Below are 20,305 nucleotides of genomic sequence, written 5' to 3'. Positions count from 1 at the left end.
ACAGAACATATGAACACAAGTAACTCCACACATTACATGTAATAGGCAGGAACCTCCCTGCATTCGATCCCGGTTACTCTAATAGTGATGCCAGGCATCTTAACCATTCCACCACTTGCCACCAATATATATACTTATATATAGAAAGAATGACTTATATATGTATATATATATACATATAGAAAGCAAAAAAAGGTGCTACTAACTACTCCTATATTCCTTCATGCTGAAGATGAACCCAAGTAGGATAGGTGCGTATTCACACAATTTTTTAACAATATTAAATATATTTTTTAAATTTTAATTATTTATATATACATGTTTATTTTATACAAATTTATATTCAAATTATTATCAACTTTTATTTATTTATTTATTTATTGCATTACTAGGCTAGTCACACAACATCAATGAGTCATTGGAATATTATTGTCAAATAATAAATACAATTATTCTGAAATATATATCAACAGGATTTTTTTTTACAATATTTAAATAAAATAACTCATTTATAAGTAATTAAACTAGTAATATAATATACCATATTTGTTTATTTATAAAAAATAATTATTATCGAATAAACTATTATCTATAATTAATCAATAACAAAGTTAATTAAGCGTTAACCATTAATTGATTTGTCTATCTTTATAATTATATTATTTATTTATCTATTTACTATTATTTTGATTATATATATTTCTTTTATTTCTTATATGATGAGATAGAAGAAGACTCATTCAGCCAGATTCAGACAAATAGCACACATTTTGGACAATTGGACATCTATTACATTTAATCATCCCACTCAATAACTAAATTACAATTACTAAATTACAGAATTACAATTATTCAATAATTCGATTTATTCATTTGTTCATTCATTTAAAGACTATTATTATTATAAGTTTTTACTTTTCCTGAATTAAAAATTTCAAATCTGAATTAGCTAAATTATTAATCATCAAAAGATTAAATTATCATTATAAAGAAGACACAATACAATTACTATATATATATATATATATATATATATATATATATATATATATATATATGCATTGAAATAATATTCATACAAAAACCATACATACATACATACATACATACATACATACATACATACAATTCCCATGAGCATATAATAAACAAACACAATACCTAAAGATATACAAAATATACATATTATATATATTAAAATATATTTTTATAAAACCATGGGCTGGATATATGTGCAAACAAATACATACAGCCATAATCATGTGATTTTTTTAAAGATTAGTATTTTTAATTTTTAATTTAATACTTATCAATTTTTCAATATATGTGCCTTATACATGCTGAATAAAAAAATATATAGAATAGATAAATAAGGCATATATAAATAAATCTAAATATAATATCCACCAGAGCCTCCCTGATTAATTTAATTTATTTATAATTATTAATAAATATTATCATATTATTTAAATTAATAGGTAAAAACTTTTAATACTATTTTAATAATTGAATAATTTTAATTTAATTAATAAAACTAAAATAAATTAAATTTTAATTTTAAATTTAATTTTAAAAAAATGGTTAATTAAAAAATAAATGGTTTTTTTAAATTTTAAAACCATTTATTAATTATTTATTATAAAACTAACAATCAACTACCTTTTTAACAAAATAAGATGAAATCTAATAATAAAATATTAATATTATGGAAAAAAATGTATTACTCATTCAAAACCTTACCCCATATGTTTTATTTAATTAATTATTTTATATTTCTCCATCAGCATGCACACAAATCCACAACAAATTGACATTTTATTATCATAATAAGAGCTGGTAAATTGGTTAATTCTGGCTAATGCGTCATAAAGAAAATTATTTTAAAAATTGTTAAGTGATTAATAAATAATTAAATTTTAATAATTTATTAAGTTATAATAAGTTTAATTAATTACGTCTATAGAATTAAAAATTTGAAATGAAATAAGTTGAGGTGTTTAGTTAGCACTAATGGTTGCCAATAACAACAGCTGGCGACAAAATAAAATATGGACAAATTATTTTTAAAAATAAACGTGTTTTTCATATTTATTTAATTCTAAGTTGTATTTTTATTTTTTTTAATTATGAATGGAAACGATTTGTGGCAAGATCGTGATATGAGAATTGATGTCAACCCCCCCGTCGTTTCATAATTAAATTAAACAATTAATTAATATTAAATTTAAAATTGATTATTTATCTATTAGCTACTAATTGAAAAACAGAACAAAACAAAACTAAATAATTACTCAATAAAATCAATGATTATGAAATACTCTTCTAGTACTACAACACATAAAATTGTGTTTAACAATAACAACGCTACTTTGATGAAGTTTTTATGTTATAATTTACAAAGCTATTTCGATAACTAGATAACTACCAAATGAATGTATGTATCTATTTTTTACTTCTAAGCTGAGAAAATTTTATCGAAGATATCTAGATATGTATCTACAATAAGATATTCCTAAATTCTAAATATAAGTATGACAACTCTCCAACTGAAAAATTTATGCTTTATTGATCCCAAGCTTTTTTGACGACCTTGTTTTACTGTTTATCTTAAGCTCAAAAAATTTCACTGATTCCAAATTCTCTTTCTTGGTGATGATTTTGTATGCTTAAATCAAATCTTCTCTTGTTCTTCTTTTTTTAATGTTGTCAATCCACAAACTTTTAATCTGTCTTCACATGGCATACCGCAACACTCCTTTATCATTCTTGATGCTTTCCTCTGAATATTCTCGAGCATATGTTTGTCCACTGAACACAGTACTCCAACTTAGGTCGAACCAATGCTTTATAAAAGTTTAATATGACGATCATATCTCTTCTCTTCAGAGCTCTGTTTGCACTTTTAGCTGCCTCGATGCATTGCCACGCTACCTTATCATTCCATTCAACCCCCAGATCCTTTTCCTCCTCTAAATTTTTTAGTGGTTTGTCTCCAAGTTTGAATACGTCTGCCTTGTTGTTCGCTCCCATATGTATGACTGCACATTTGTGTTTATTTAATTGTTTGAATGATTGTGTTTGTTTGCATTTAATGTTTGTGTTTGATTGTTTGTGTTTGATTATTTGCGTGGTAAGGCAATACCATCTGCCAATCCTCTGCCCATTTGCATATTTCATGCAAATCACATGCTAAAATTTGAATATCTTCATCGTTGTCTACATGCATATATGACAATTGAAGCTGTTGACTTGTTTCACGTTTACCATAAATAATTATGGAGCAGATCGAAGCGGTTTTGCTTTTACTGATAACCATGAACTCTGTTTTGTTGATGTCTTTCCTTTCTCTTTCAAAATCCAGTTTGGAAACAATTATTTGCAGTTTTTCCATTGCTGCATCATCAGTATATCTTACATTGTTGATATTCACGCCCCCAATGGGTATTCCGGGTAGATCTTTCTCATAATGATCTCACTATAGAATATGTTTAGGTCTAGAAAAAAAACACAGTATTCTAACATAATAAGATGAAATATAATATAATATTAATAATAGAAAAAATTGATTTACTCGAAATAATAATTTGAGGTGTTTAGTTAGCACCGTGCACCAATGGTTGCCAATAGCAATAGCTTAAACCAAAATAAAATGTAGACACGTTATTTTTTTTAAATTTAAATAAAAGTATTATTCGTATTAAGTTGTATTTCTATTTTTTCAGTATGAGTGGGGACAATTTATGGCAAGACCGTGAAACGAGATTTGATGTCAACCCATCGTTGGTTTTTTAAATTTAATTAAAATTATTAAATTAAACTTTTCTAATTAAACTCTAACTAATTAAGCCAAGGTTAATTCGTTTTTTAAATACGTAAATTTTAATTTACTATTAAATTAAATAGAAAATTGAATTAGCTCAGCAGCCAATCAGAAAAATCAATTAAGACCTAACATTTAACTAAACTAAGCAATTAATCAATATATATATAATATAAATATAAATTTAATCAACAATTATGAAATACTCTACTCTACGCTAGGAGTACTACTACCCACAAAGTTCTGTGTAACAACACTTCTTTAAAACATTTTTTTAATAACATTACACACAAAAATGAATCTATTTCTAGTTTTTTCTCTTCACTTCTTAACGATAAATTGTTTATTTTATTTTATTCATTAGATAATTTGATAAATTCATTTTTATTCATCAGTTTGCTAAATCTTGTTCGTGGAGAGAAGGTAATACTGGAGCTAAATGCTGTTGAAGATAGCAAAGGAAACACTGGCGTTCTAGGTGAAAAATGAACTTTTTTAAATTTAAAAATTTAGTTATTTCTTAAAAACTCTAATAGAAGTTTGAATAGCGAATTGTAAAATAAAAGTTTTTGGTTAAGTTATTTGAAAGTATTTTATTTATTCACTGCAAGGTTCTGCAATATTGAGCAATTTAAGGTTCATATGGCATTCTCAAAAGTTCCCCAAAGTTAACATTTGTTAGTATAAAATTTTTCTTTTTATACTGACTATATTATTATTATTTCTTTTTTAATTAATTTTTAAAGAAATGTATTAACAACACACTCACGCCCAAACAAAAACACACAAACTCACATAGCATATGCTAATACATGTAAATCTACTCATCTCAGTTTGCATGTGATAGGCTGGGATAACATTTGCATTCAAACCAGGCCACTGCAATTAGTAAATTAGATAACTATAATCTAGAACGTGAAATCTAATTAGAAGATGTTTAAACTCAAAATTTAAACGTTCATATTCAACTTTCTAACATGCAGCTTTAGGACATAACTGTATATTGAGTGTCAACTGTATACATTCTCAATCTGTTAGTTGAGATTATGGAATTTAATTTCTTTAAAATCGATTATTAAATTTAAAGTTTATTATTGGATACCAGTGTGGGATTGTTGAAAAATTCTAATTTGTTAATTATTTCAGAAAATTAAGAGTTCTTCTGATTCAGTGATCATTTCTGCCGAATGTTCCGGCGAAAAATATGAATTTGTCTTCAGTAATTTGGTGAAGTTTTCAATTATTTCTGGATAGTTTTGATACTTTTAAAATTTTATTTGATGATTTTCTTCATTAAACAATGTTCTCCCTTCCAAGATTGTAGATGGCCCTTCACTTTACACGAGTTTAAACTCAGTTCTCAGGTTATCTTTCTTTCAGGTTTTTTTTGTTCATGTGATCATATATATGTTTACATACACGTATTATATGATTTCATGCGTTAAAGTTGTTATTGTTGTATAAATCTGGACGCAAAACAAAGATTGATTGATTGATTGGTTAATATGTTGATTCTGTTTTAAAAGCATGTATGTGTAGTGAGTGAATGTTGTTTACTATGTGTTGTTGAGTGATTGCTCATGTCGTTGTATGTTATGTATCTACGTGGCTAAAAATCAACTGTGTGAGCTTTTCATCAGCTGTAGATCGAATAGACCCGTTGCGGGGAGCAGTTTCTGCTCTAATGAGCTGCTTTAAATTGTTTTACAACTCTTGCGCGATTGAATTGAGACTCCGTGCTTCCAGCGAGCTTCTTTGCTATGTTATAAAATGGCCGCCTCTGACTTTGAAATGCGATGTACATCGTGTGGGCTGAGTTTTTATATACGTTAAGAATAATGTCTGTTCAGGGCCAGCTTTAGGCATAGGCTAACTAGGCAGTCGCCTAAGGCCTCCGATTTTTAGGGGCCTCGCAATGCAGATTAAAACAACTTTTTTAGAAATCCTAATTCGATGAATTAATTTTATACACCTGTTTTATTTTTAACTAATCGCAGTGTAATGCTGCAAGAATTTATCATAAAACAAACGTGTTCAGGTTGAAATTTTTTTTAAATGTGTACAATTTTCTTGTGCACATTTAAAAAAAAATGTCACTTGGGGCCACCAAATTTTTTTTGCCTAGGGCCTCCTACTACCTAAGGCCGGCCCTGGTTTGTTGACATGAAACAAACAAGTCAATAACTACTTTCGTGAAATTGATTTTTTCAAGTGGTTATTGTTTGAAATTATTTGGCCGACAGGAAACTAAACCACTCCGAAAACCTAAAAAATTAATTACAAACCAGCCATCAACTATTACGTATACCATCAATTTCCAATTTCTTTCCTATTCGCGTCTTTGGAAGTTGTGTCCCATAAACATGAACTTGTTAAACCAATTAAATTAGTTGAAGTTTTTAAAACGAATAATAATATATTATCAATTAAATACTTCTTTATTAACAAGGGCATACGTCTCGAGCAAGATGTATAGAGAGGTGAAACTAAGAGGTGAAATATATTGCATGAATTGAGAAATTTATGAACGAATAAATTTATGAATTTGGAGAATGAATGGATGAATGATTAAATGAATGTTCTTTTTTTGTGTGTTCCGTATTATGCAGCTCTGACATACGCAGAACGGCTCGCATATCATCTTTGTATTTAAATCTCCCTGCCACAAAGACTGTACTATCCACATCACACCACACCGAACATTATGTACACAAAACATGCATATACACTTTGCACGTGATTTCTTGTTAACTGCTGACATCCAAACACTCACGCACATAGACACACGCACGCACACACACGTACACGAACACACACACACGCACACACACACACGCACAAGGTTCCCTATTTAAAGACGATGCCCTTAAAACATACCCACACGAGGAAATATTCCGAGAAATCCACGGGGTACTCAATCTCTCCAACGATCAGGTCAAGTGCATTGTTCGATAATAATTATTATAAATAATAATAATAATAATAATAATATGGCTTTTCTACCTTCTTGGCACCGTGTAACAGGGAAACATAGGTGTGATGATAGTGACCAACGTGAGGGTGGTGTGGTACGCTCTGAGCAACCAAATCTACAACGTCAGCATCCCCTACTTGCAAATTGTTAGTTGTTATGCTGTTACATGTTTACCATCGGAAAGATTTGTTGTACCAAACTGCTCTTACATGTTTCCCATTCAGCTGTCATCGAATGTTTCAATTTTTCATAGATAGATGTTAAAGTGAAAGATTCCAAATTTGGCCGTGCCATCGTTTTTGAGATCACGAAACAAGTTAGTGGGTTGTATAATTATTTGGAAGAGATTAATCGGCTAATTGATTGATGAATCATTTGGGATCTTTTTGTTTCTTTGTGTTTGAATGTTTGTGTTTGAATGTTTGTGTTTGAATGTGTGTGTTTGTGTGGCGACGCGCGCCAGGGAGGAGGGTACATACTTGGTTTCCGCATCGATCCGGTCGAGAAGCTGCAGGCAGTTTTCAGGGAAGTGAGGAAACTGTACAAGATGTTCACACACAATCCCAACTATGGCATTGAGTGTAGCGTGGAGGTCGGTGGTTGGCCGGCTTTGGCTGGTTATTTATTCATTCGTTTGTTTCACGATTCGATCAATCAAATTTTTGAAAAATCAATCAAAAATAACTCTTAATTTTAAACATGCAAGTGCCCACTGTTTTTAACAAATCTATTGACAATTAGGTAGATAGAAACGTATAAGTTCAAACTGTTCAACACTTGGAAGTATAAAATTATATTTCATATAAAAACTGATGACCTCAAACAATCATCATAAAATAAACCTCTCAGAACAGCATGGCGGAGTCGAAGCAGAATTCATCAAAGTTCTCAGACGATGCAGAGGTGTATGAGGACCACGGAGAACACTCTGACGTGTTTGCTGTTGGTACCTGTTACACATGTTACATCATCACCATCATAATTGTGTATCATTTTAATTCCCGCGTATATCATTTTGTACATATAATACATGTATGTCATTGTAATTCATGTACGAACGTATCATATGTTGATCAATGCGATAGTGTAATGGTTAAGGTATCTGGCACCGTTACTGCAGTGACCAGGTTTAAATACTAAACAATCCCCACATTTGTGGGATGCATGGATTGACGGGTAGTTGCATGCGCTGTATGTGTGTGTGTGTTTGTGTGTATGAGTGTGTGTGTTGTTGGTACCCTTGAGAATTGCTTAAGAGAGAATTGTTAAAAATAAACTGTATGTCATCGCATGCCAAATTATAGTATGAAGGCAGTGGCGTAGCCTGATATTATTCTACAAAATGTTGATGAATTTTTTGCTCAATCTAACTTTCTTAAAATAATTTTTATTTACAAGTGAAATTTAATATTTTTCATACAAAATTGTATTTGACTATTCTGTGTGTGTTTGACTTAATCTTAATCCTTTCATAAATATTCATTGGGGGAAGGTTTCAACCTCGAACCTACCCGCTTACCTTGCCTTAGGCCTCTAAAAATAAATTATATAAAATAAATTTTAATGTTTTAAATTTTATTATGATAAATTATAATTATAGTTGTAATAAATCATAATAAATTATAATTATAATAATAAATGAATAATTTAAATAATATTCCAGTTGTATTGTGTTGATGGCGGGAGAGCCACGAACAGGGAACCAGTGTACAATGAAGAGCTGGGTCTCCTCATTGAAAAACTGCCAGATGGTCAGTCAATCAATTAATAAGTCAATTAATAAATCAATTAATCAATCAATTAATCAATAAATCAATCAGTCAATTAATAAATCAATTAATCAATCAATCATTCAATTAATAAATTCAATTAATCAATCAATCAATCAGTCATTCAATCAATCAATTAATCAATCAATTAATCAATCAATTAATCAATCAATTAATCAATCAATTAATCAATCAATTAATCAATCAATCAATCAATTCTTTTATCACCAATATAATGATGATATATATAATGATAATTGTAAAATGTTATTAGACTGATAATAATAATGATAATTTATATGACATATGCAGGTTACACCTTATCAGATTTATGGGATGTGATGAAGTGAGTAGGGGAAACAACTCAAAAGATGCCAACGCTATAAATTTGATACAGATTTTTGTGTGGACTTTTTTTTAGTTGCAGAATTTTTAATTCTCGTTAACCAGCTAAAAAGAGTTTAAAGAAACCCATCTGTTATGTTAATTACTACTATATTTTAGTAGTATCATGTATAAGTCTCAATCTAAATTATTTCCTAAGTATTTATCAGATATATTAATTGAACCTAAACGCCCCGGTTTACGATCGTCTTCTTCTTCTCGCTTTTTCTTAACTCGTGTTAAACACTCTTTTGCCAAATCTGCTTTTGCTTTTTCTGGTCCTTTTCTCTGGAACTCTCTACCTACTTCTCTAACTATTTCTCCATCACTTGCGAAGTTCAGAGCGGATCTCAAGACCCATCTGTTTTCAAAATTCATTGAGGAGCGCTGTTGAACATCGCGGAAATAGCGCTTTATAAGCTAATTGATTGATTGATTGATTGATTGATTGATTGATTGATTGATTGATTGATTGATTGATTGATTGATTGATTGATTGATTGATTGATTGATTGATTGATTGATTGATTGATTGATTGATTGATTGATTGATTGATTGATTGATTGATTGATTGATTGATTGATTGATTGATTGATTGATTGATTGATTGATTGATTGATTGATTGATTGATTGATTGATTGATTGATTGATTGATTGATTGATTGATTGATTGATTGATTGATTGATTGATTGATTGATTGATTGATTGATTGATTGATTGATTGATTGATTGATTGAATAAAAAGTTTTCTCGTAATAATTAATAGAGATCTAACTAATTGTTTTATAGTACGATTAACTAACCTAAAACCGTCAAAACGAAATGTGATTGGTTGGTTAGTGACAACATGCTCGTAATTTTCTCTTCATCTCAATAATCATCACATCATCATTACCGTTATCATTTTAATAATTATTGTCATAAGAGTCATCATCACAGTAGTCGCCATAATCATCGTCATCATAATGATCATCTATATATATTTTATATATATATATATATATATCATCAGATTTTGGCTTACGTTCTAATTTGTTCTGAACAGTCAGAGTTTAGCGAATTTTTTTCACATTTCGGTAATCCTTATTTGAAACTTTAAAATTGAAAGTAAAGCAGTCTTATATGAATTTTATAATTAAGGGCAGTGTGGCTACGCCTGCTGAAAATTCTCATTATTCAAGTTTGGTACGTTTTGCGTTGAATTATTACTTCATTCGTCCTGCTTAAACATTATTACGCCTGTTTGCAGGTACAGCCTGTAACGGAGAAAAAGTATTTGCTGGTGTTGGTTAGAAAAACTTCACTGCCAAATAAACATCCAACAAAGAATTGAAAAAGGACTGAGACGAAAAGTGTATGTATGTTGTGGAAGATATTATAATGGCGCGATATAAGAGTGCGGTGTACTGTAGTATGTATGCATTGTTAAACTAGCAAAAGTGATAGATATGAAGTATGAATTCTTTGTTTTGACAGTTAGTCAATTGTTAAATAGTATTATTTATATATGTGTAAATAAATATAAAACTATATATATATATATATATATATGTTTATAATATATTTTATAATTATATATATACCGATGTGTAGTAAAACGAGGACTTACAACAAAATCGTCTCTAAAACCCACACACACACACACACACACACACACACACACACACACAGACACACACACACAACATAATCGATAAACGTTACGGGATATTTTTTGTTGAAAAACGAGGGAAAATTAATGAAATATCATGAAAAACATGTTTATGGTTTTTTTTTTATTTAAAAAGCCTATGAAATAAAAAGTCTGTATTTTTTCATAATTTTTAACGTGTGTCTTAGTTGAGAACTACCTAAGAGGCCAAACCGACAGCTTAGACCGAATTTATTTTGCCACTTTTTAGTCTAATCGTCATCATCGTCACCGTCCACATGATCATTACTATTATAGGTCAAAATTATTTTTGTCATCATCATCATCATTTCTCGACAATCAACATCATTATCACCACTATCATCATCATCTCTTTCATCATCATCGTCATTTCTCGACAACCAGCAACATCATCATCGCCATCATATAGTAAGAGATGAAAGAGATTTCATCATCACCGCCATCATCGTCGTCATCATCATCATCATCTTCTGACATTAAAAAGTTTACAACGCTCGACACGTTTCGAATCGTGTTTAATCGAAGAAAGAATTGACACAAAAAATGCCTACGGGTTTTTTTCTGTTTTTTGTTTACGTTTTTGGTTCAGTCTTTTCGTTATGATCCTATCTTTAGTATTTTAGTATTGCTACTAGTACTGCTATTTCTACTACTAGTACAGTTGCTGCTACTACAGCTGCTGCTACTACATCTGCTGCTGATACTACTACTACTACTATTACTAATTCTCAATTGTAGTAGTAGTAGTGGCAGTAGTAGTAGCAGTAGTAGCAGTAAAACACTAAAGATAAAAAAACTAACCTAAATAGGTGGCCAGACAAAAATTTGTTTTGTATCGATCCCTCCGTCAAACACGATTCAAACATGTATGATACGTATATCTAGTATCATGATATAATTCATATGATATCAGATGATATCAAATGTTCAATGTATCAAATGTGCATGTGTATATGTGTGTGTGTGTGTATTTGTGCGTGTGTGAAGGAGAGAGACAGGGAAAGGGAGAGTGAAACACACACACACACACACACAAAGAGTGACAGAGTGAGATTAAGAGAAACCGTTTTGACGCTATATAAGACACATGGCAAGAGCATCATTTCACACTCACATGCCAACCGAGCATTAGAGTATTATTATAGTCATAATATAATAATAATTATAATATAATTATAATAATTATTATTATATTATAGTTCTGGATCATTAAGTAGCTGTCACAAAAAAGAAATTTGTTTCATTTTGTTTCAAATTTCAATCAGGAAGATGTTGCGTTATGTGTTTGCTCTCAGCGTTATCATCGGCGCAGTTGAAGCAATAGGTAGGCGAGATATTTTCAATTAAATATTATAAATGTTATTATATCATCATTATTTTTTTAAATATAATTATTAATTATAGTCATAATATTTCATATTTTTTTGGTTAGTATGCTTGCCAAAAACCGGAACTAACTCTAGAAAGAGTATGTGGACATTTCTTTCACTAAACAAATTTATATTATATATATATATATATATATATATAATAAAATATAAATATTATAATATTAAAATTTATTAACCATTCAATAATAATAATAACAGTAAGTAATAATAATAATTATTATTAATTAAAATATACTAGACATTTCACATAGTAACAACAAAACATTATTTTTAATAACGCCAAAATATGATCGAAAAACGATTAAAATATATAAAAGAATTTAAAAAAAAAAAATAAGTAAATAATATAAAAAATGTTGAATGAAGTTAAAAAAAACCTACTAGATTGCATTTGGACGCCATACTTCAGAAGCATGAGTTATGGCGGTAGTCACAAACCTTCACTGAATTCATTAGAGCTTTGTAAAGCTGACTGTGAGGTCTCAGACTCGTGTAAGGCCGTAGAATGGACATCGGACAACCAGTGTTTCCATTTCACGACAGCCGACCGGCCTACCAATTTCAACGTAGATGGTGTCACGCATTACGTTTGTCAAAGTTTTAATAGTGAGTAGCCCACTTGCTTTTTGAGGATCATTTCGTTTGACATTTATTAATTATTACGGTTAATTTAATTGATTAATTTATAATTTATTTATTTTGTTTTCTATTTGTTTACTAGTTTTAAATTCTCTGAGGTTGCGAATACGCCGAGCGTTTTATTATTAGTTGAATTTGTTGTAGTTTGGTATGTTAACAACTTTTGAATAACGAATTTTTTTCATTTTTTTGGCTTTTTGTATAACGAATTTTAATCTTTTATTTTAATTTATTTTACTTCTTTATTCTTAAACATTCAGGTCCATGGCCAATGAACCCGATCGACTTCATGCCGGGACCATGGTCAGGGTTTCCGAACAGTTTCACGACAGGAGGTGTTTAACAAAACTGAAAAATTAGCCATTGAAAATTTAAAAATTTCGATAAACCCTGCTGATACAATTTCATATTGATCAATTTTGTGTCATATTTGTCTTTCCTGTCTACTTGCCTCCCTACCTGCCTCCCCACCTACCTACCTACCTACCTACCTACCTACCTACCTACCTACCTACCTACCTCTCTGTTCATCTAACCGTTTTCAGTTACTCATTTCACACACACAGACCAATGGGAAGAATTCAAGAACAAACTGGTATATGGAGGTGAGCTTCATCCGGCAGTGAATGTTGAAGAATGCAAGAGAGTTTGCCTCCAACAACCTGGTTGCAAGTCGTTTGATTGGGACACGGGAAGAGCGCAGTGCTTCACCTTCAAAACTTCCCCACCAAATGAGAATATGGTAGAGGCACCTGGTGTCAATCATTTCGTCTATAGGGCGTCTGGAGGTCATACTAAATTTGTTTTATTTTTTCATTATTAATATTTTTATCTTCTTTGCTTATTGAAGTGTCGTTGTGATTTATAGATTTTAAAGTGAAAATAATGAAACGAGATATCATATTCTTGTAATTTTAAGTATTCCCCAATGATGTATTTTTATATCATTCCAGATGTATTCTCCAATGATATATTTTCATATTATTCCAGATGTATTAATTTTTAGACTACTTTCATTAAATTCTTTTAAAAGCATCGAACCATACACAAACATTTAAACCAAAACCTATCCAAAGTAGGCAAATCATATATTATTTCTACGGATAAATTTAACCTATCTCTTACAATGTCAAAAATTTTTTAAATAAATCTCAAATTTTATAAACGAAAATCAAGCCGCTCATCTATTGTGCCTTAAAATATATTAACTATTAATTAACTGAAATGTCAAGTTTCTTTCAAGTTATTCAAGTTAAAATTTGCTCCACATCGGTGTTATATTATATTGAAGAACGCAACAATAAAGTTGACCAGTTTATTGAAGTGTTTTTACATATATTATTGAAAAGAAATCTAGTTATTTTTTCAAATTTTATAAAAAAATTATTTTCATAAATTTTTCTACCCACACGCAGGTCCCAAAACCGCTGCTAAAATAACATATGCCCAGGGGGGTAAGCGTTAAAAAAATATTTGAATAAATGAGTCAATAAACTATATTTAAGAAATAGAAATTGAAATTTTAAATCATAACATTTATAACTTATTGTTTCCAATATTTTAAATTCACTTCACAAAATTTGACTCAAATTTCAAATTAAAAAAATTTTGAAATTTTCTGTAACATAATATTCAGAATCGAAATAGATTTAACATTTATGATGACTAGAAAGTTATTTCCTTTGGCAGAAAGCGTCTATCAGAATAAAATGGCCAGTGGTGGGGTGCCGAAACCTGCAAATACATTAGAGCAATGCAAAGATGCCTGCAGGTCACAGACTGGTTGTCGATCAATAAATTGGTATTATAGAGAAAACAAGTGTTTCATCATTCCAACTTACATTCCCAACGAAGCTCTGACATACGCAGATGGGGTTACACATTACGTTCTTGCACACACGTGTTAGGGAGTTGATTTTGAGAAAATTTTAGCCTCACTCAGGGTCGGATTTAGGAGAGGGCAGGCCGGGGTCAACACAAATAAGGGGTCACCACGGAAGATTAAAAAATCGCATTTAAACCATAGATGGAACAAGCAAAAAGAGATCGCCAACTTTTTAAGAATAGATTATTTTTGTTAGACTTGATGGGGGAAAATATTTAGGGGCCTTTACACCTCCTAATCCGGCCCTGGCTGTCATTATCGTCGTTATTATTTTTGATATTACTTTAGCAGTAGTAGTAGCAGCAGCAGCGGAAGCTGCAAAGTAGCTTAAGTGGTAGTAGTTGAAGATTGATGTGATTTCTCAGATTTTACAGAAGGATTATTTAATTTTAGCGGAAGACTTTTGATTGGGTGTAGATGGTTGTATAATGCTTTTAGACCGATGTAAAGTTGAAGTGCTTTAGTTCAATTTCTGATTAAAAAGTCTATTAAATAATGAGGATGTCAATTATTGTGCATAGAAATTTGAATCATACAAGTTTTTTTGCAATTATTACAGGGGAATCTGATGCTCCATCCAATCCAGGTTTGAAATTTTCATCTGAATGATTTAAATTATAAAAATTATTAATTCTTACTATATATCAAATATCATTATTAATCTAAACACCTAATCAAAAAAATTATGCACAATTATGAAATTTCACCAATAACAGCAGATGGCTGGATCGAGTTTCCCAATCAAGCAATATCTGGCGGATTGCCTGACGGAGCAAAAACTTTGGAATCTTGCAAAAATGCATGCAATGCTAAGAGTGGCTGCCAAAGTATAGATTGGAATACACAGTACAGTCAGTGTTACATTTTTCCAACTTTTGACATCAGTAGGAAAACAGAGATGGCCTTTGGTGTCAACCATTATGTCAATCAAGCTGGTATGTGTTTGTGTGTGTGGAACACACACACAAACACAAACACTGTGTTGTGTGTATGTTTGGTTTGTGTTATTGTTTAGATAAATGGATCGGTTGATTGGACAGACGGATTGGTTAATAAACGAATGGATGAATGAATGAATGAATGAATGAATGAATGAATGAATGAATGAATGAATGAATGAATGAATTTCACTCTGTAACTTTGTTTTTTTCCTTGCAGGATGTTGATCCTTGTCGTAGGCGCAAGTAAAAGGCTTAATATAACAAACTCTATAATTTAATATCTACCTAGTTGAAATTTAAATTTAGCTTAATAATAATAATAATAATTATATTATTATTATTATATTATTATTAAATAACTGGAATTTGTTAAAATTCCTTTAAGCAAAATTCTTTAAATAAAATTCGAAACGTAAACCAGAACTTGTTTTCAAATTTGAAAGTGTAATCATTTGGATTATAATTGATGGGGAAAATTTCATCGCTCAAATGCTAGTGAAAATAACACTATAGCCCGTGGGGTCTTTTTTGTAAGAATAAATAAATAAATGAACGAATTGATGGGCAGATAAGGGAATAAATTAAAGAACAATTGAACGAACGAATGAATTAATTATTAATGACTATTTCAGCAAATAATAACTCTAAAAAAGGTCTTAAATAACATCAAACTCTGCATAGTTTGGTATACGGATCCACACACACACACACACACACACACACACACACACACACACACACACACACACACACACACACACACACACACACACACAAAGATATGTATATACTCAATAGTTGGTGTGCTCTTATTTTCAGTCAGTCTCAATTTTTGCTTTTCTGCACAATGTCTTCACTGCGAATTTCATCCAATTAAAATTGAACAGCGCTGATTTAGCAGTGATTAAATAGCATTCAAAGAATTTTGAGAAGCTTCTTCCAACGCTGTGGCAGCCCCACCTTAGCTAACAACCTTTTAATTATTTGGATTCAGTGCTGGGTATGGATAACTTAGACGGGGGGCCAAAATTTTTGAAATGTTAACGCTGACCGGAGACTTCAAAATTTTTGACAATTTTGCTTATAACGTCAAATTTTTGTCCAGAAACAGTACTTTTTACCAAAAAAATGTGGCGTCTAAATTTTTTCTATATAATTCAGTGGCGGATGGCTAGTTGTTAAGTTTTTAGTTGTTAAGTTGTTAATATCAGCTGATTTCTTTGATGTTTTTATACATTGCATTAGTATTACTGTTTTTGATCTTTTTATTGATTTCGCACTTGTCATTTAACCATTTCTCGTTTTTGTAACTGTCAGGATTGCAACATTTTACTTTCCTTCGTTCGTCCATCAGAAACACGATAAATAATATGTTAAATTGAGAGAAGGAGTGTTGTGGTGTGTTAAAAAATGAAATGATTAATGCAGTGAGACAAGTGGGAGCAAAAATTAAAAATATATATTTTATAATATTGTGATAAAAAAGGAAATTGTGTGCGTGTTAGTAATATGAATAGATGAAAGAGATACAGCAGTATAATTTTTAAATTTTAAATAACGTATTAATAATTATAAATTTTAAATAATACAATGTCAAAAGTTGGTGAATTAATATTAAAATATTGCGTGTGTATACCAAAATATATATCAAACATGCATGCATATACAGATGAAATCACACTATACTTTTATTATAAACGCATGTTTTATTCTATTTTTTATTAGTATATTAGAGTAATTACAAGAAGCAATAAAGAGGTATTAATTTAACTTTTACTATAGCATAAACTCATTTTATTAGGTCACATTATCGATTCGTATGCAATATAACGCTGTTTTATGTTGAGTTTGAGATTAAAGTTGGAAAATTAAGAAAATAATAATTAAAAGTTTTTATATGGGATGCATCTGATGCACAAACCCGGCATCGGCTCCGGTCGTTTTTTTTGTAAATCCGATTAAATTCAGTCGGATTCAAAAAAGTAAAATCCGTTACAGTCCTAGATATATATAAATATATGGTGAATGCTGGTAAAAGACCATAATTAATGCAGTAATTCATGAAATCTACCGAATTTCTAGCCTTGTATAGTTTTTTTTTACATTTTTCAATATTTCTAACCAAGTTCTTGTTATTTATTTTATTAAATTTAGTAAAGTATGCTGTTTTCAAATTCATTCTCAAGTGTATAGGACTTATTTCGATTTTTCAATTATCTTCAGAACTAGTTGCGGTTTATATAGAACATTTTTTTATAACCAAGGCCTTTGTTCCTCTAATTAGCATTTATTAGTATCAGAAATTTTGGTAATTTGTTTACTGTCTTCTTTATTAGTTGATATAATTTCTTTGTTTGGGCTAACACTAAACATAACACCGAAGCAATTAACAAAGTCAATGATAACAATAAAGCTAATCACAGGAAGAAAGGCCTGTGTTATACAAATTTTCCATAAAAACAGCAACAATTGCTAAAGATGATTGAAAAATCAAAATCAGTCCTATACAATCTAGAATGAATGTAGTTATTGTTTTTAAAAATAGCTTCATGTATCTATTTGACGTTTCTGTTACATTTATAGTTAGAATTTTTTTTTTTAGTTAAGGGTGGCCTATCCACAGGTTTATTCTATTTTTGGTCGCCCTTCAAATTAATTAATAAAAAGTATTACCAAAAAAGTATGCATTATACAGAAGGTAATAATCATCGCACAGGAATGAATCGACATTTCACTGTAAAAAAATCATTAACATTGCCACATATTGTATGTGCCTACATGTGGTGTTATGTAAAAACATGTTTGTGTATGTGTGCGTGCATGTGTGTGTATATATATATATATATATATTTATATATATATATATGTGTGTGTGTATTTGTACGTGTGTGTTGCGCCATTTCTATTAGTTTATAAAAGATACTAAAGTTATAATCGGCTGGTTAGTTTGTCGTATTCTGTTTGAAGTTCTGTCGGTTACTGAGAAAGCACAACGCAAGCTGCCTTTGAACCTCTAGTTCATTCAGTTTCATAGTTAGAAACTATTATAAAAAAAATTATAATATTGGGATTTTACACTGTTAAGCAAATTTATTCATATATTTTTTCATTTATTTTTCTTATACATACACTCACATCGGCAAATGATAATTTTTCAATAGTCGCCTACATCAGGATATCCCCCGCAACATGCCGAGAACAACTTCCTGTCTCATTATCGTCTTTCTGAGCATCCTAATATTTTCATCAGCTCAAGACTATATAACTGCTAATCCAGGTAAGTGTTGTGTTTGAATTAGAATTAGTATTATAGAACTACTGTATCCGAGGTAGAGTAATGTAGTGAGGTGTCCACCTTCTGTGTCAAGTTGACTGGGAAACCCAGTTAGAGTCCAAGAGAAATTTTCCACTTATCATTCGCACGTATCGTTGCGTTTGCGGAAAATTTATTCCTAACACTTCTAACGCCACGCAAATTGACGACAATTATAAATATGCTCTGGGAATATTTTTGCGGCACATTTTGTGAAAAAATGTGTTGAAAGTCTTAGAAATGCTGATTGCTTCTACCATGTTAAAAAGTTGTTTTTGTTCAGTATTTTTAAATTAACAGTTGGCTACATTAAATCTGTTTACAAACAAGATTGTTTCTGCTAGCATTGTTTTTTAAATCGAAACAAAGTAACAGCGCGCGACTAAAGTTGAAAAATTTTTTTCAATTGCGTCAATACTACTGCCATCTTTTTATAAACTTAAAATGTTGTTACTTCCGAGCCTGATAAAAAAGTCTTAAGACAATTGTCAATGAGTCTTCCATTTTGGAAACAAGTAAAAATTTTTTTAGAAATCTTTTTTCGATATGATGTATATTTTTGTCCTACAGCATTCTATTGAAATTATCACTGAACACATTTATCAAGATTTTCAAATTTTTTCATAAAAATTAAATTAAACTTTTGTATTTCCTCTTCATTAACAAACAAATTACTCTCCCTGAATGGAAACAACCACTGAACCTGGTCAATGATTGCCAGCCTGTCCTGAGCTAGATTGCAAACTGCAGTGTACCTGGGGTCTCGTCATGGGGACTGATGACTGTTACCAATGCAAATGTAATACGTCACCATGCGAGGTAAGAGTTAGAGTTAGGCTGTTACGTAAAATTTTTGTTATTATTATTCTTTAAAAAATCAGGATCTGACAGACGCAGAAACTGTTACAGCATACAAGGCAGTAGTATAAAATGGTAAAGGGAAAAATAAATAAAGAAATAACGGAGAATAAAACGTTTAAACAGGAATAGAATTGAAAATAAAATAAAGTAATGGTATAAAAAGGCAAATTAATAGAGTAATTCATTGATAGACTAGATAATGACTTAATAATTTATAATTAATAATAGAGTAAATATTAAATTAATAATTTAAATAGTTAAATTAATTAAGCAAATTTCCAAACATCATTTCTCGCTTGTAGTGGAATCACGGTATTAGGCGGCACAATCTCCGTCCATCAACAATGTGTGCCACTCATTATAGAGCTGTTTAATTCGAAATTTATTTCAATTGAACATTTTTTAATTCACGCGAATTTGAAACAGGAAACCAAACTAGAATTATTCGCAAAAATGGAAACCAAAGATTTTGAATATTTTTGTTATCTTAATTTTTTTGTTTATCATTTGTTTCTGCAGAGTAGTTTTGCTTGAAGAATTTAAAATTTAGGGTAAACTTAATTTTATTGGTGAAATAACTCACACACTTAAAAGATGCCTTTTATTGGTAAAATAATTTAAACGCCTATAATGCACTTTTACCGTTAATTCTT

General features: G+C 30.1%; 2 protein-coding genes across 2 annotated transcripts in view; both read left to right on the top strand.

The window, feature by feature from the left end:
• HELRODRAFT_108105 (hypothetical protein) overlaps positions 1-907 on the top strand; it is a 26,010-nt gene extending 25,103 nt beyond the window's left edge. The window contains exon 50 of the mRNA XM_009030754.1: positions 207-907. The gene's annotated coding sequence lies outside the window, so the exon portion shown is untranslated. The remainder of the gene's footprint in view (positions 1-206) is intronic.
• Positions 908-3,623: 2,716 nt separating this feature from the next.
• HELRODRAFT_108097 (hypothetical protein) lies at positions 3,624-9,017 on the top strand. Its single transcript, XM_009030753.1, has 14 exons — positions 3,624-3,779; positions 4,216-4,298; positions 4,432-4,497; positions 4,804-4,852; positions 4,966-5,047; positions 5,138-5,184; positions 6,270-6,313; positions 6,663-6,754; positions 6,845-6,940; positions 7,048-7,110; positions 7,258-7,386; positions 7,644-7,736; positions 8,458-8,545; positions 8,876-9,017. Exons 1-14 carry the CDS (start codon positions 3,724-3,726, stop codon positions 8,911-8,913), a joined length of 1,026 nt encoding a protein of 341 aa, XP_009029001.1. The 5' UTR covers positions 3,624-3,723; the 3' UTR covers positions 8,914-9,017.
• Positions 9,018-20,305: the final 11,288 nt, after the last annotated feature.

The sequence above is a fragment of the Helobdella robusta genome (assembly GCF_000326865.2).
Source record: "Helobdella robusta unplaced genomic scaffold HELROscaffold_7, whole genome shotgun sequence".
In the NCBI taxonomy this organism is placed as follows: Eukaryota; Metazoa; Annelida; class Clitellata; order Rhynchobdellida; family Glossiphoniidae; genus Helobdella; species Helobdella robusta.
The sequence above is the reverse complement of the archived record's forward strand: the minus strand, read 5'-3'. Positions and strand labels throughout refer to the sequence as shown.

Excerpts from the sequence above, each read along its gene's own strand:
- HELRODRAFT_108097 (XM_009030753.1), top strand. The coding sequence starts at position 3,724 with ATGAGTGGGGACAATTTATGGCAAGACCGTGAAACGAGATTTGATGTC. Across the intron at positions 4,853-4,965 it reads AACTGTATACATTCTCAATC|GAAAATTAAGAGTTCTTCTG; the intron begins TGTTAGTTGAGA and ends TTAATTATTTCA. Across the intron at positions 6,941-7,047 it reads GCATCCCCTACTTGCAAATT|ATAGATGTTAAAGTGAAAGA; the intron begins GTTAGTTGTTAT and ends AATTTTTCATAG.